The following is a 13,710-nucleotide window of genomic DNA, read 5'->3' on the forward strand; positions in this document are numbered from 1 at the left end:
TATTGGAGCCCTGTGTTGTCAGAATTCTAGATCCATGCCATCTTGGGGTATTAAAGAAGCTTATGGAGCTGTTTGAGTCCAAATACAGCAGCTATAATGAAGATGATTTTCAGTTCTTGGCATTTGGCAAGGACAGCATAACGAAAGATGCAATGCAAAGACAGCTCATTGAAGCGCTCATGGAAGCTACCATTGAGGGTACATGGCAAAGCAATCAATGCTTTACATGTGGAGAAAAGTGAACAGCAAAGCACAATGTGGTGTGCAGAACCAAAAACATGGGGACAGCCGGAACTTATGTCATTATGGAGTTTCATGATGATGATCGTGGCAGGAGGGATTACCACCCACATGACCCCGGAGGTGCCAAAACACCCAAGGCACAAGCATATTTTACATTTCCTTTTGACCCTGGTGGTATGCATGACCTCTTTACAGCTGGGGGCCCATCACCTTCAATTTTGAGGACAATTTTAGTTTTTTACAGGAGGGATGGTTGTAATGAAGGCCAAAAGCGGGTCAAGTTAGTGGGGGTTAGGATAATTAGTATTTGGGGTGTTTGCAAGATACAGGGGTCTAAAGGGATAAGGTGGTACTACATAAGTACCATACTCTCATGTACAAGGACATCTTTTGATGTGACATCTAATCCTATCACTCCCACCTCCTTCCTCCAACGTGTTGCGTACACTATGAACAATGGGGCGAGTATGCAAAACAAATTGAGGATGGCAGTGTGGAATTGCACTGGCACCCTATGGTCCGGACCCAGGGCTTGGAGACATACCATAACAGAGATGTGATCTTCTACACCGAGACACATGAGAGCACAGAGAGAGGGCTACCCACAGTGACAGGATACACATGGGAGTCTGCCCACAGCAGGGAGCTGAGGAGGGATAGTGGGGTACGAGGATCCGCAGGTGTGGCTGTTCTCTTCAGATCATAACTGAGGCCACTCCTCTCTATGATATGAAGGAGCATGCACGGCACATGTGGATTCGTGTCCAATTACCAGACACACAGCCAACCTTCATTGCAGTATGTTACTTTCCCCCCGACACATCATCTTATGCGTGAGAGGCCACCACTGACGGGCACAGTCCATATGAGACTATTCATGATGACATCACATAGTTCTCCAGACATGGGGACACTCTCCTCCTTGGTGACTTCAATGCACGTACTGGGCACAGACAGGTGGTCCTGTTAGATTTCAATGAGGATTCCCTCATAAGATGGATGCAGCAGAGGTGGGGATCGTGAGGCAATCAGCAGATGTAGATGCACCAGTGACAGCATATGGGAGACATTTACTCAAGCTGGGGGCTATACATGACTTGATCATATATAGCGGTCTCCGAAGATGGCCATCATCTAGCGGACTCACTTGTTTCCCACATGGAGGGTGGAGTAGTACAGTAGACTACTTGCTCGATCCACTAGCACTAGCCCCACGGATACATGATTTTATTGTGCCGCCTCCTCCACTTGGAGCCGACCACTCATATCGGTTGCCATGCCAGCCATGAGAGGGGCACCCCACCACCCACTTGTGTTCGCATCCATTTTGACCGTGCTCTTGACCCGGTGTACGTGAGCCACCTGGCTTCTGGGGGAGTAGTACAGTAGACTACCTGCTCGGTCCACTAGCACTGGCCCCACGGATACATGATTTTACTGTGCTGCCTCCTCCACTCGGAGCCGACCACTCATATCTTACCTTCTGTATATCGATTGCCACTCCAGCCATGAGGAGGGCCCCCCCACCACCCACTCGTGTTCAGATCCATTTTGACCGTGCTCTTGACCCGGTGTACATGAGCCACAACCTCACACATGCATCAGACACTCTTATATCAGTGATACAAGATGTTCCCGCCAAATCCTTTCCCACGACATGATCTGCACGTGTTCCAAATGGGAGGATGCCCCAAAATCCATGGTTCGATGATGACTGCAGAGAGATGAGAGCCCACCTTACACGTGAGATAGCACTGGGATATTTGACTTCACCAGAGGCACAACGGATCTCACGCCGAGTGACACGGCTTAAGAAGCGGGCTTTCCTCATGTGTAAGGATCAGTTCCTTTCGCAGAGGAGATCCTACTACGGGATAGGGGCTCTTATCAGAAGGGAAGTCACCCATTCCCATCATAGATCCCACAGTCTGGCATACATATGCTTGCTCTCTATATGATGTCCAAGGTGGTCAGGCACCACCTGATATGTCCTCTATGCCCAGACCCACCACATGTCATTTGTTTACTTCACAGAATGTGTGAGCTACCCTTCTCCGGCTTCATAATTGACGATCACCAGATCATGAGGGATTATGCGCTAAGCATTTTGCACACGAGCAAAAGAACTTGACCCCGATCTTAGCACAGCTGTTCAACCATGCCATATGCCATGACTTCCCACCTACCTGGAGCACCACTACCATAGTACCGATACACAAGGTAGGTGATCCCATGGACACAGGGAACTACCGTCTCTTATGATTGGCCACACTTTGGCTAAGATATATGGGTCAATACTAGAGAGGGAGACCAACAGCCACACAGAGGGTCACGGACAGTGGGCACTTGGGCAAGCAGGATTTCGGAGACAGCACTCCACCTTGGATCACATTTTCACCCTAAGGGCTATTATTGAGGAGGCGAAGTCAAGGCATCAGAAAGTCTACACTTGCTTCGTAGACTTCCGTAAGGCATTTGACATTGTCCCACGCTCTAGCCTGATCAAGAGGTTATAGGAGCTACAACTCCCAGATATCATGATTTGGGGGATTATGAGTCTATATGAGTCTGCCAGAGGGAGGATACGCGTCCCAGGAGGCTTATCAGACTAGATTGAGAGCACCATCGGAGTAAAGCAAGGCTGCCCCCTATCACCGACTCTTTTTGAGCTCTATATCGACGAGATCACTTCTTTTGTCGATCGACTAGGCGGAGAGGGTTCGCTCCTGGCTGACCTGATGATGCAGATATTGATGTATGCCGATGACAAAGTCCTCATATCATCCTCAGCAAAGAGACTACAGAAACATCTAGAGGCTCTGGAGATGTTCTGCAGGGAGAGAGACTTGACGATTAACCTTGGGAGGACCAAAGTTATGATCTTCAACACCTCGCGAGCAGTGTCCCGTCACCATAGTTTCACATACCGTTGCGAGCCTATGGAGATAGTGCAGTCCTATACATATTTGGGGATAGTGTTCACTGGACCAAGTTTCACGATGATCCATGCGCGTACGGCACAACTCACACGAGGACAGGGTGCTCTAGCCCAACTAGAGAGTCGATGCTGCCAGGCACAATTCCAAGACCCGCCGATGAAGGGTTGGCTCTTTGACACACTGGTAAGACTGACTACCATGTACGTAGCAGCTTTCTAGGGGAGTGATATTTCAGTGTTGACTGAGTGGAAGAGATTTGCGAGACTACAAGTGGCCATGGGCTCCACAATGATTCGGAGTAAACCCTCGGTCCTTCATCAGATTATACAGATAGAGTTCGCCATGTCCCCTCTCCAGGTTGGTGCCATCTTCCAGACAGTGACGTTCCTCTATGCCGCATCACGTCACCCGGGGTAGCAGTAGCAAGTTGGACTGGTTTGCTTTGATTTCTTCTCAAGGAGACTGGTTTATCACTGATTTCTCCTCAAATCCGGGACCATCGCAGCTCAGATTTGAACTGAAGACTCCTCATAGGGTCACCTAACTCCAGCTAGGAGTATGTGAGAAAATTTTCAGCAGACAGGGAGAACAGGCGGGCAGGTCACTGGCGTGAAGGATGATGGATGCGGGCAGTAGGAGCAACAATTTGCGCAATGCTTTGGGGTGGACGTGCACTCTACTGAGGTGGATCTCCAGCAGAAAGATCTCAAGAAATGGAGCAACAAAAATGGTGAATTCGGTCCTCCATGGTCTAGGCAGAAAGAGGGCAAAATGGAGAAGAAGGCGGAGGTGGGGAAGAAGATGATGATGTGGTAGTTTAGGAGCTCTAGAGGCTCAAGGAGATCGAGGTAGCTCTGATACCACTTGAAGGAACATCAATGGAATCGTAATAAAGACAAGAGCATGAAGGAAGGTGTGTGTACACTGTACTTTATTCAAGAGTGGAATGCCCAATATATAGGCAAGTGATACAATGCATGTGCCCAAGAGAGAGCATCTCCGGATCCACTAATTTCTCCACTGATTTCTCAATTAGGTCCATAAATCTCTCAATCACACGTACTAGAATCTTCTACCACCTAACCTAGTCACACTAACCACATCATTCCATTGAGAAAGATCGTCCTGATTTTTTGTCTATCAATAATGGGTCCTCTGCCCTTGCATTAGCATAAAATAATTGTTTTGGGTATGTGTCAATACTGGTACTCTGCCTTGGGTGGTCCCTCAAAAATTATTATATGTGTGCCTTGTCCTCTAAAGACTTCATGATATCTTTTATACCCTGCCTAGAACAAGGGGGATTTGACCACGGGGGTGTCTTCACCCCCAATTGTGTCTTTAGGATAGACCACAATATAGACGTGAAGAATAAGCGTCTTATCACACCTGACATGAGAATTCAGGTGTGGCTCGTTGAGGAGCAGTAGTAGATTGATATTTTCAACCTTGTTGAGGTCTTTTTCTCTGATATCTTCTCACCCTTGCTTCGAAGGGGTGTTTTGGATATCGAAGCCATAGTGTGAGAAATCCTAGAGTGAGTGTCCCTCACTAGAGTCTCAGTAGGAATAAGTCAAAGGTCATGTGTAGTAGGAGTTTGAGGTGGAAGGTCCATATGACCTCCCACCATGTTTCACAACACATATTTATTCACGCTTTGAAGTTTGGCTATATATCTCTTAGTCTATCAGACTAATCTGTGCATGGTTATTTCTTGCTTGTGTACATACATTGAGTAGGATCTTGATCAGTGTGAGGTCTTGATGATTATTTTGCACTGCATAGCTCAGAAAGCAAGACCCATTCAAGGTCAATTAATCTTTACCAAATCTTTGAGGCCCAATTTGAAGCTAAGTTTATGGCTTCTGTTAAAAGAAGTTGTAGTGTTTTTTATGAAAAGGAGAGGATAACTCCAAATCCTATAAGCCGACAATCCCTCTTTCGCAGAAAATAAACCTAGAAAGACTGACTGTCACTGAAATGGATGGGCTGCCACATTCAGAGAAGTGGCTCAGAAGAAGAAGAAAGACACGCTTGCTCTCCAATTTCATGAATAAAAGTAGTTAGACCCAAAGGTGAGGAGAGAATTACTATTTTCACCATATGCTCAAACTGAAAGGGGAAGGTCTTCAAAGATGATGACGGGTTATCAACAGATATTGTTACAGAAGTTCAAGGGTGAGACTAATTCCCCAACTGAGCTTGAAAGACTGGATAAGCAAGCACAATTTATTCACCTTCAAAATAAGAATTGCTAAGGAAATTATTCTTTCCCAAATCCATATAACTATATGGAGCTTAACCCCACCCTTGGATTGATAACTAAGCCTAATGGGATTCTCTTTAAGTCAAGATAGGTACAGGATAACCTCAAGGCAACTGATGAACATAACCTCCAATATGATGTGTGAGCAAGATTAGAAACAAACAACCATGCCAAGGACTGAAGGTAAACATATTCCAGGTTATCGGCTAAGAGGTGGAGGATAAGATGATCCAAGCTTGGACTCCATCCAATAGGAATCGAAAGTGGATAGGGATTCATGAAATATTCTTCAAAGGCATGATCACAAAAGCTTACAAGAGTTTTGCAGAAAGAAAGAAAGAAACATGGTTGTAAGACACTTTAAGACACGACACGTTAGACACGCTTCAGACACGAGTGTCTAAAGTGTCTTAAAGATAAGACACGTAAGACACGCCATTGTGGTTATAATAATAAATATTTAATTAATATATGTATAAGTATACAAATGTACAACTTACTAGCATAGCTAGCTGCTAGATTCTAGAAGTACAATAAGCTACACTTAAATAATGCAAGAAGAAACAATGCACTTGTACAATGTAGTTAAGAGTCAAGACTCATCACTCAAGACTTAAAAGTTAAAGTTAAGACTCACGACTGAAGAGCTCACAAGTTTTGAGTACTTAAAGGTTTAAACTGACAATTGAATCTTGTCACATGTGACATGAATGAAAACTGCATCTCGATACATATAATTGAAAGGAAGCTTTCGACTCTCAAGACTCAAATCTCTGAAGATTCATCCTAATCTGAATCTATGAGGTCACTGCCACTGCTAGATCCAAAGTCACCATCAATGATAGCATGGCTAAGTCAAACTCAATGTGTGTTGTTACTCCCCACCCACCAAAAAAAAAAAAAAACGCAAGAGTGTCTAAAGGTGTCTTAAGGTAAGACACGTGTCTTAAGTGTCTTAAGTGTCTTATCATAAGACACCAGTGTCTTAACAACCATGGAAAGAAAGAAAATTTATTAAAGTCCTCGGAAGACTGATGGGTCTATGAGACTGTGAAAATCCTGGTACAAATGAGCTGTGGTAATGCAAAATGCAAAATGCAAAAATGCAGAATGTGAAGGACAAATTGATGTAATGGGGTGTACCTAGGAGTACAAGGGTTGTATGTTGGTTAGTGTGACCAGGTTTGGTTGTAGAAGGTTCTAGGTGTGACTGAGGGATTCATGGAGATGGTGGCATGACTATAGGATCTTGGTGGCTTCTACTATGATATCATCTATGATGTTCACTGGATGTGACTTGGAGCCTATATATTGGGCTCTCCACTCTTGAATAAACAATCTCCATTTGCTTCATTCCATTGTCTCCTTGCTCTTGTTCCATCATGTGGTATCAGAGCCGCCACGTCCACCCTCCTTGAGTCCTCTTTGATTCCCCTAGATTCTCCTAGATTCTTAATCTCCCCCAAATGAAATTTTCTCTTCCCTTCTTGATTTTCCTTAAGCTTGTTCTCCCAATCTAGGCGACCATTGCCCAAGCCCTTTCTGCTGTAGCTTCCCCTCACTAGGGCGCACGTTCATGCCAGAGGATTTTTTAAGCTAGGCCTCCTACAGCCCGTGCTGACACAATACACAGTCTGTGCCATTTGGTGCAATGTGACCTACTGGAGCCGAATTTCTCTAATTCCTCTCAGGGGAGGCTAGGTGACACCAAGAGCTATCTACAGTTCAAATCTAAAGGCAAATGCTCCAGTATTTGAGGCGCGATGACAAAAAAACCAGTCGACTTCTGAGCTTCTGGCTATGGCGACCTGGCGCGACATTTCGCCCAAGCTTGGTACTGGGTCTTCTCTAGCAGTATATCTTTCATTGCGCAGCAAAAGCCCTCAAAGCTCTGCTCTCATTTGGTCGAATTGCATCCTCCATTCTCAGTCTGTTGATGGAAGCATGTAGTTGACTAGTGAGCTTGTTTTGCATTATGTTCTTCATCTTTTTTACATTGTGTGTATTTGAAAGACAACATGCCAAGTTCTTGTGGTAGCACAAGTGAAAGCCCAGCGAAGAAATCAAACAAGGTGAAGACTACTCGGAGGCTGAAGTACAAGGTGAAGAAGACCCTAGTTAAGAGGATTTGGGAGAAGCCAACTGGTTATGCATATGCCAAACAACTAGGTTTTTCAGAATTTTTATCTAGCAATTAGCATTTATATGGTGAAGGTGATTTCTTTGTTCAAAAAGACTAATTTTTTGTAAAGGGATTAGACACTGCCATTAAATTGGTAAGACCTTCCCAAATGGCCATTAAAACCAAGATTGACAAATTTGAGGGTGAAGGTTTCCATACATGGCAAACCAAACTGAAATTTATCCTCATGAAAAAGGGAATCTGGAATATTGCTAATGGAAAAGAAAAGAAACCCAATACCAGGGAAGGAGAGGCATCATGGTTACCCAAGGATGAAAAGGCACTAGCCATAATTGCTCTTCGATTGAGTGATTCTTTTATCCACCACATTGATGGCTATGAGACTGCTCATGCTGCATGGAGTCATCTTGAGCTTGTCTTTGGAGCACAGGGGAAGTGCTCCAAGTTTAGCTTGCTCATCAAATTCTTTGATCTGAAATTGGATAGAGGAGAATCCATCTGTTCACATTTAAACTCCATGAAGAGCATACTGACTCGGTTAGCTAGCATCAAGTTTGATCTTGATGATGACATTGTAATTGCTATCTTACTCAAAAGCCTAACTGAGGAATATGGCACTATTGTCACTACTCTCACCAATATACCAGAGATTAGTTTGGTGGAAATTGAGGCATCCCTCTTGGAATAGGAAAGGAAAATCAAACTACAAAGAACATGGGGCATATTTGGCCAAAAGCAACTTCAAGGGATCCACCAGCAAGAGCAAGATGAAGTGCAACTTTTGTGAAAAACCTGGACATTTTGAGAAAGAGTGCTATGCGAAGAAGAAATGTTCAGCAAACCTTGTCGAAGAAGCAAAGAAAAGAGAAAGAAGAAGAAGAAGAAGAACCAGAGGATGTTAAAGCTCTGACTACTTTCACCACCCAAGTCAATCAAGATGAGGGTGATGACCCATTTGTTTTCTAAGTTATTTGTGTGTGTGGTCAATAATGATTCTCTGCCATGGATAGTCCATCCTTGAATGATTGTTAGTACTTTGTTTGAGATTTTACCTTGTTGGACCCATGGGGATTTCCATACATAGTCATTGTCCAATCCTCCAGTTGTAAACCAAGAGTCCTAGGAGTGAGTCACAGGTTGGGGCCATATGTGTTGCCACATGATGGTGGGCAAGCCATGGAGCATCCCATGTACTACTGCTGAGGGAATGAAGGACAAATTGATGTAATGGGGTCCGGTTGTAGAAGATTCTAGGTGTGATTGAGAGATTCATGGAGATGGTGGCATGATTATAGGATCTTGGTGGCTTCTACTATGACATCATCTATGATGTTCACTGGATGTATCTTAGAGCCTATATATTGGGCTCTCCACTCTTGAATAAACAATCTCCATTTGCTTCATTCCATTGTCTCCTGCTCTTGTTCCATTAGAATGATAGTACTAAGTCCTAAGTATAGCATAGTCATGTCAATGGTCGACTATAAATCAATCTCAGCATCATCAACATCCTCATCATCATCAGCAGGACATCAAGGTGGATGAGGCAATGGGGGCATGAAATTGGCAATAGAGTGATGTCGGCCACTCAAAGGTGCAGTCCTGGCACGTCTCCTGGTCGTAGCTCGACGTCTAACCAAGGCTACTGTGACCCAAATCGATCAAGCTCCGGCTCTAACCAAGAAGGGGATGTCCCCAAGTGTGATCTATGGTCAACCCTCTGTCTAAGTTGTCGGGTCACAAGCTTCGGGTCACGGTCACGTCAAGGCCTCATCTCGTGGGGGTCCATGTGATCTGGCTGAAAGAACTCCGTGATAGAGCATGGATAACCTAGTTGACCTTGTGTGATAGGACAGGAGAAAACGGAGCATCCATGCTGTACTGGAAGGGAGATATTCTATCCATGCGGAGCCCCAGTCGCTCAAACCATCTCTCTGTACGTGCATACCAGCACCTCTGGTCCCCACCTGCTGCAAGTGCCATAGACGAGAACAGAGCTAGCCATGGTAGCCTGCTACGCCCAAAGGTGTAATCCCCATACTCCCTGACTCGATACAGATACGTGAAGACCTGAAATGCAGCATCTATGTAAAGGGGGTGACCCAAACTCATTCTGAGTAATCTGGTGAGGAACGGATGGCTTACCACGAATCATCCATGATAACATGAGAACTTGTAGCCGCTCCACACGGGTCTACTCTGTATCCGATAAGTCTGGCCCCCAACATTGGATGCCGTACATCCCCACTGGGTGAACCAAGAAGTCAAAAAGCAACCCCTTGGTCCGTGGATCCTGAAAGTGCGAGCGGAAGCACTGCCTTTCTAGTCTGGCCAATGAAGCGTATCCTCTACCCAAGCGGGCCTGCATCGCAAGTCCCATAGGGAACATGGGTCTGGAGAAGACAACCCCGAGATACGTGTATGATGAAACTATTTCAATAGGTGACCCATTAAATGTGAATTGCTCCTGACGCATGACGGCTCGAGATGTAATTGAAGATCATAACCTTGGTTTTACTCAGGTTGACCTTCAAATCATGAGACTCACAAAAAGACTGTAGTGCATCAAGGTGTCTTTGGAGCCCCTCTGCTGAGGAAGACAAAAGAGCCACATCATTTGCATACAGCAATATCCGGATCAGCATGTCAACAAGAGAGCATCCATCCCCCCCTGTGTCTGCATCACTGTCTCGAGCTCGTCTATGAGGTGATAAAGGACACCCTTGTTTGACCCAATAGTTCTCATGATCTCGTCTGTCCACCCAAATCTTGCCCAGACTCTGCCTAAGACTCTCTCATAAAGTGCCATGACAGCTCAAATGATCTCCCGGTCATAACCCAGATCCTGTAGACGCCGGAGGAGGCGGGCTCGAAACCGTATCAAATGCTTTGCGAAAATCCACAAAGCAACAGTAAACCCTTTGCTTGCGTGCCCTCGCCTCCTCGATGATACATCTGAGTGTGAGAATGTGGTTCATGGTTCCATGATCATACCAGAATCCGGCCTATCCTGCTGCTCTAAGTCCTCGACACTCCGCAAATCTGCTGACCTCGAAATCAAATACCGATGCATCAACCTTGGACATGACATGTCCAATCATAATGGTCCTGTAGTTCTCCGGACTCATGGAATCCCTTGCCTTGTGGATGGGTGAGATAGTGTTAATGGTCCAGGTGCGTGGGAACCCCAAACAAACAGCTTCATTAAAGAGCTTTGCTAAGATCGGGGCTAGGAGGTTAATCCCATATGCAATGAACTCAGTGCATAGCCCGTCATGATCCTTCGCGCGGCCATTATGAAGTTTTATCACGGCATCCTTCACCCGCCCCCCTAGTGAAGAGAGTGTAAGATGTGGGGCATGGCATATGTGAGAGGTTAGCATGCTCAAGCCTTGGGCATGTTGAATACATGCAATGAGCCATCTAAATATTACATTTTCTAAGCATAGTGGTGCCAAACAACGGGCTGCACATGAGACTATAATACTTTCTATTCTAATATTGCAGGTGCATTAAGACGGCAGAAGCCAGATACCTCAATGTCTTCTTGTAGTTTTAGTGATATGCCAGCATATTGGGAGCATTGACACAGCCAGACCAGTGAAAATAAGAACTCATCAGCAACTATAAAAGCGACACACGATATTTATTGTGTTTTATTAGATTCGATGGCTTGTTCTACAGGCATTGAAAGGAGGAGAGAAACAAAGAAATAACTAGACCATATGGACATCCAATAAAGTATGTTTTCTACACTAAACAGCTCAAAAATACCCTAGATTTTACAAGTAGATACTCTTGCATGTAATGACACTGCTGTGTCATCTCAGAAATGTTTCGAAAGCCTTTGACTCCAATCAAGCAAATATAAAATATTGTGCATTAAAATTGTCTCACGTGGTAGCATGGACAACATTTTGGAGAATGACCTTCAAAGAACCCATATAAATGGCATTTCAAGATCAAGAGAAACATTGAAAAAGTCAAGTATCCCACCTCCTTGGACTAAAGGAAAAGTGCAATAGCAGAAACTCTTCACTTCGTAGTCTGTCGTTACTTGCACGTGCTGCTGCTGCTACCACCTTTGATGTCTGGCTTCAAGTTAGGCAAGATGCATCAAGAAGAAAATAACTAACAAAGCCATTACAAATAAAAAAGTAAGCAAATACAGCTTGATCAACGTATAGTGGCTGACAACGAGAAACATATATAAAGATGTCAAAAGACTAGAGATAAGCCTGAAGACCACCACCACACGACCTACCTGCCACAGCACTGCCATAGAAGTTTTGAAATTGCTGTCATTCGTGAGAATATATATTCCTATTACGCTTATCCCACCAACTAGCATTTTGGATACCTGCTCAGACAAAAAATAGATCCAATCTATTCTGCTTCGAACCTAATACATAGGTTATGCTGATTTATTTTGCAAAATGGAAGTGTGTTCTACCCTGCATTGGCATCATCAGTGATGCTGTAAAGTTCTATAGCACTACCAATACATGAAAGGTTAATGTGAAAGTACCAACAGTTGTATTAGAAATAAAGCACTGGTTCATCAAGGATGAACCGCAAGGCTACCTGACGAGCATGTTCCGCGACCCAATCAACGTCAATTTGCAAGGACTGGGATAGATGTTTCCCTTTAGCACCCCTTTTCTTTTCTGTTTCCCTGGAGCTTCCTGCAGAATCTCCTTCCAAAAATGCTGCTGCATCCCGTCCTTCATTTTGGGGCGTTGGAATAAGAGCAAATACAGCATCCCGGCTGGATCCAGTGCCTAACCTTCCAATGGCAAGTCCAACCTACCAAGCCACAGCTTTTTAAAAAGTGAGCTGGCGTGACTGGACGATCGTAAAGGATTGAAAATCAAGCAATGATGAGTTCACCATGAAGAAGATAATAATCATACTGAAATAAGCGAAAAATGGAAAGGAGAAGCAAAGCAAAAAGCAAGATTGACCTGCAGGGTAATCCCAGACTGGAGTAGATTGTCCACAAAAGTCTCTACATGAGTCTCGTCACCGATCACAGCTCTCACCATTTCCGCAAATTCGTCCTGTTGCCTGGTTTTCTGCCTTCAAATGAATTTCCTGCCGCTCATCGATCAAGGCTGGAACTGGTGACGTGGCCAACACTTTACGATGCTGCTGACGTGGCCAATAATGACTTGGCTAAAGAGCTCAACCAGGCCTGCGATGGCCTCCCCGTGGCGCAGCGCCACTAGCAGAGGCCCTGTTGAGATTGAAGGGCTGCTGGCTCGCCACACTCCATGGCATGTCAAATGCTAGTGATGAAATGTGGGATTCCAGCCCAGCATATCTGCAGAAGCTTTTCATTGGTGGAAAGGGTCAGTCGGTTGCAATTTCGTTCAGGCAGGGGGAGCCCACTTCACGCCACAATTTCATCCTAGCAACTACACATGGGGCCTTAATTGATGCTCAAGCCAAAACGCTAGACTCAGCAGCCTCCTCCATCTCCAGCAGTGCATGGGGAGTTGCTCTGATGACATTGTGGTAGTTTTATGGCCGCTACACGTGTGTGTGTGTGTGTGTGTGTGTGTGTGTTATGTTTTTGTTGCATGTATACACAGGTGCATGTATGTTGCACACACGTATGCATGTGTGTGTGTGGGGGGGGGGGGGGGGGGGGTAGTCTAGAGCTTGTCCAATCCAAGAGGTAGTGATAGTCGAAGAGTCCAAGGGTGGCACGCGTCATAGTCCAAGAGCCTGTGATAGTCAGTCCAATGGTGGGAGTCCAAGCGCTTGCGGTAGTCTAAGAGTCCAAGGGTGTTAGTCCAAGAGCTTGTGGTAGTCCACCAAGGGTGTAGTCCAAGAGCCAAGAGTAGTAGTTCAAGAGCTTATAGTAATTCATGAGTTCATAAAAGTCCAAGAGTCCAAGGCTGGTATTCCTAGAGGTAATGATAGTCAAAGAGTCCTAGGGTGGCATGTGGCAGCATTTCCTAAGCCCTCCAAGCTACCATGTGTGAAAGACCTATCCCTTTTTTTTTGGGGTTCGGGAATAATAGGTAGAATAAATGGGAAATTCAATTCCAAGGTGGTGGGTGGTCTCTCACTTTTTTTGTTCCCAATGGTTTTGTGGGAAAAAGGACTTTGTA

At 45.0% G+C, this 13,710-nt stretch overlaps 1 protein-coding gene across 4 annotated transcripts in view; it reads right to left on the reverse strand.

The window, feature by feature from the left end:
- LOC147889493 (oxidoreductase, zinc-binding dehydrogenase family protein) overlaps nucleotides 1-12,866 on the reverse strand; it is a 57,003-nt gene extending 44,137 nt beyond the window's left edge. For 3 of the 4 annotated variants that reach the window (XM_087391586.1, XM_087391587.1, XM_087391589.1), the window contains exons 1-4: nucleotides 12,556-12,866; nucleotides 12,176-12,397; nucleotides 11,856-11,951; nucleotides 11,588-11,682 (exon numbers count right to left, since the gene is read on the reverse strand). In XM_087391586.1, the coding sequence (XP_087247712.1) occupies nucleotides 11,588-11,682; nucleotides 11,856-11,951; nucleotides 12,176-12,397; nucleotides 12,556-12,636 (494 nt within the window). In that variant the 5' untranslated portion in view covers nucleotides 12,637-12,866. The remainder of the gene's footprint in view (nucleotides 1-11,587; nucleotides 11,683-11,855; nucleotides 11,952-12,175; nucleotides 12,398-12,555) is intronic. The other variant, XM_087391588.1, reaches the window with a different exon arrangement.
- Nucleotides 12,867-13,710: the final 844 nt, after the last annotated feature.

The sequence above is a fragment of the Dipteris shenzhenensis genome, chromosome 20, assembly GCF_047967505.1.
Source record: "Dipteris shenzhenensis isolate YYH24624 ecotype China chromosome 20, Dip_SZ_1.0, whole genome shotgun sequence".
Lineage (NCBI taxonomy): Eukaryota > Viridiplantae > Streptophyta > Polypodiopsida > Gleicheniales > Dipteridaceae > Dipteris > Dipteris shenzhenensis.